Raw genomic sequence first — 2,614 nt, 5'->3', positions numbered from 1 at the left:
GGGGTGTGGCCACAGCTTTGGGCTGCTCCAACATCAAGGAGCCCCACAGGACAAGGAAGAGGCCCAAGCCCATAAAGAACAACGGGGTTTATTGCGACAGCACCGTAGGAAAGCGCCACACGAGAGGTTTTGGGACGGGTTTTTCGGCTCGCTCAGGTGCCAAATTTCTTCTGTTGGACGGGGAGGGGGAGCTGGGTCTTGACATCCATGATGGGCCGCTCCACCATCACCAGGCGGTTCCCGTCCAGCAGATCCGCAAAGAGCAGGGGCAGAGGCAGGAGGTGAGAGCACAGCAACGGCTCCCCACTCTGCCTCAGTTTCCCAAACTTGGCCGGCTCCAGCTTAGCCACAAGCAGGGGCGTTGCCTGGCACAATCAGAGCTCACAGCAAGGACAGGGACTGAGACTGAGCTCTGCTCTGCTGCGTGGGCACTGGTGTGGCACTGGGAGCATTGGGCACAAGAGCAGCTGGGGGACACAGGGCCCCCTCCTCAACCCCGTCACCCACCTGGAACTTCTTGCAGATCTTGAAGGCGTGGAGCTGCCGCTGCCTGGCCGTCTCTGGGAGCTGCTTCAGGGTGCTCTGGTTCATCAGGAGGGTGTTGTTGTCTGGCAGGGGCTGCAAGAAGAGCGCGTGTGGCTGCTGGGACCACCACCACCACCTCTGCACCGCACCCAGCGGAGACACGGAGATACCCCGGGCACAAACCCAGCCCCCTAGCGCGGCCCCATGGGCTCACCAGGGATTTGTCGAGGATGCAGAACATGTAGAGGTCGTGGAGGAGGATGTGCGAGGGGTTCTTGGGGTTGAAGGCGATGTGGGTGATGGGAGAGTCTCTCTCCAGCCAGCCCTTGTGCAGCCCGCAGTTCTGCACCGTGCGGCTCCAGGCCGTGTACTGCTTCTCAGGGATGCTGAACTCAAATAGCTGCAGAGGAGATGGGGCAGCTCGTGAGGTCTGGTCCTCCCCACAGCATCCGCATCCAAGCCAGGCCCCAAGCACTGCATGGGGACGGGCTCGGGGCAGGGACAGCGAAGGCCAGAAAGCCTCAAGGCCACGGGGGTCTCCTGTGACCAGGACAGCTCGTACCTGCTGGTCGGCGTAGGCAATAACCAGGTTGTTGGTGACGGGGTGGATGGCGATGGCGCTCACCGCGCAGCTGTAGCTGGGCACCGTGCAGTGATGCTGTGAGGCAGGAGGACACCACGCTGAGGGAAGCGACCTCCACCCCTTGCCCTCACCCCCAGGACGCAGCCATCGCTGCTGGGAGGGGACTTCAAGCCCACCCAGCCCCCACGGCGCTGTAACCCTGGGATCTGCCCCTACCTTGGAGCACTTCAGGTTGTAGACGTGGATTACCCAGTCCCCGCTAACCGCAGCCACCCAGCGCCCGTCAGTGCTCGGTGCCAGCAGGTAAACGGCCTCAGGGGTCCCTGTGGAAACAGCCTCACCCACTGTAATGGGTGTTGGGGCTTTGGGAGGCATGGGGATCCCCAGACCCAACTCCAGGGAACAACCAGACCCACATCCCCATTACTCTGTGCTTCCGCCTCCCCTGCCTGCATCAGCCCATGGCAGAGGGTGCTGGGTGACAAGGACCCGCACACCCCAGGGCAGGAATAGGAACAGAAACTGCAGCCCAAGGAGCCCCCCAACAGCCCCCAAGCCCAAACCTGAGGGTGGCCGTAATGTGTGCAGGTGCTTGCAGCCCCCCGGCTCCAGCAGCTGGAGGACGTGGACGGAGCCTCGAGCAGAGGCGACGAAGAGGCAGCCCGAGGCGGGGGAGAAATGGTTTTTTTTTGCCGGAGTCGGAGGAGAATTGGAGCTGGAAGGCTGGGAGCAGCAGCTTGGGCACTTTGGGGACCTTGAAGGGAGGAGAAAGCAGCTCTAGCAGCTCTGGCAGCCACCTTCTGCTGCCAGCATCAGCAACACTGGCCATGCCAGCCTCCTGGGACCCCACAGCCACCCACCGACCCTCCCCAGCAGTGGGGCAGCCCATCACCCTCCTCACCTTCCTGACGCTGATGCTGTTGCCCTCGTGTTGTACCCGGTAGAGGAGGAAGCGGGAGGCGGTGGAGTAGGCAACCCAGCTGCCACAGGGCGAGACGCAGCTGCAGTAGATGTGCTCTGGACCCTGGAAATGCAGAGGGGCTGAGCAGGGACCACCACGTCCCCCTGCAGCCTGGGACACGCAGCACAGGCATTAGAGGCTGCCGAGCCCCCTCCTGCGGCCGGGCAGGCACCGGGGTGGACCCCAGCCCCAGCTCAGCCCTACCTTGCTCTTGAGCTGCAGGAGGTGCTCGGGCATGCGGCACAGGGGAAGGACCTCGCCGTCCTTTCCTGGGACAAGAAGAAATGACAATGATGCTGGGGAAAACAGTGTGGGTCCTGTCGAGCACCTGGGAATCCCAAGGGTGCACCCAAACCCTTCCCCAACCATCCCAGGACCCTTCCTGCCCAAAATCCTGCAGGCACAGGGCTCACACCAGAGCTGGGTCTCACAACTCACCGGTCCCTTCGGTGGAGCCCAGTCTCCAGAGCTCGAGGTGCTGGGAGAACTGGAAGAGGAGCAGGCGGGCTTTCCTGGCGCAGGAGACAAGGCGGCGCTGCGGGCAG

General features: G+C 63.1%; 1 protein-coding gene across 1 annotated transcript in view; it reads right to left on the bottom strand.

Moving 5' to 3' along the window:
* Nucleotides 1-152: 152 nt before the first annotated feature.
* Nucleotides 153-2,614, bottom strand: part of CIRH1A (cirrhosis, autosomal recessive 1A (cirhin)) — a gene marked incomplete at its 5' end in the record, with an annotated part of 4,588 nt that continues 2,126 nt past the window's right edge. The window contains 10 exons of the mRNA XM_010181116.1: nt 153-270; nt 509-618; nt 740-925; nt 1,088-1,183; nt 1,325-1,431; nt 1,672-1,765; nt 1,797-1,862; nt 2,010-2,132; nt 2,274-2,338; nt 2,508-2,604. Coding sequence (XP_010179418.1) covers nt 153-270; nt 509-618; nt 740-925; nt 1,088-1,183; nt 1,325-1,431; nt 1,672-1,765; nt 1,797-1,862; nt 2,010-2,132; nt 2,274-2,338; nt 2,508-2,604 — 1,062 coding nt within the window. The remainder of the gene's footprint in view (nt 271-508; nt 619-739; nt 926-1,087; nt 1,184-1,324; nt 1,432-1,671; nt 1,766-1,796; nt 1,863-2,009; nt 2,133-2,273; nt 2,339-2,507; nt 2,605-2,614) is intronic.

The sequence above is a fragment of the Mesitornis unicolor genome, unplaced genomic scaffold (assembly GCF_000695765.1).
Source record: "Mesitornis unicolor isolate BGI_N332 unplaced genomic scaffold, ASM69576v1 scaffold34613, whole genome shotgun sequence".
Lineage (NCBI taxonomy): Eukaryota > Metazoa > Chordata > Aves > Mesitornithiformes > Mesitornithidae > Mesitornis > Mesitornis unicolor.
This window is presented reverse-complemented; position numbering and strand designations above follow the sequence as displayed.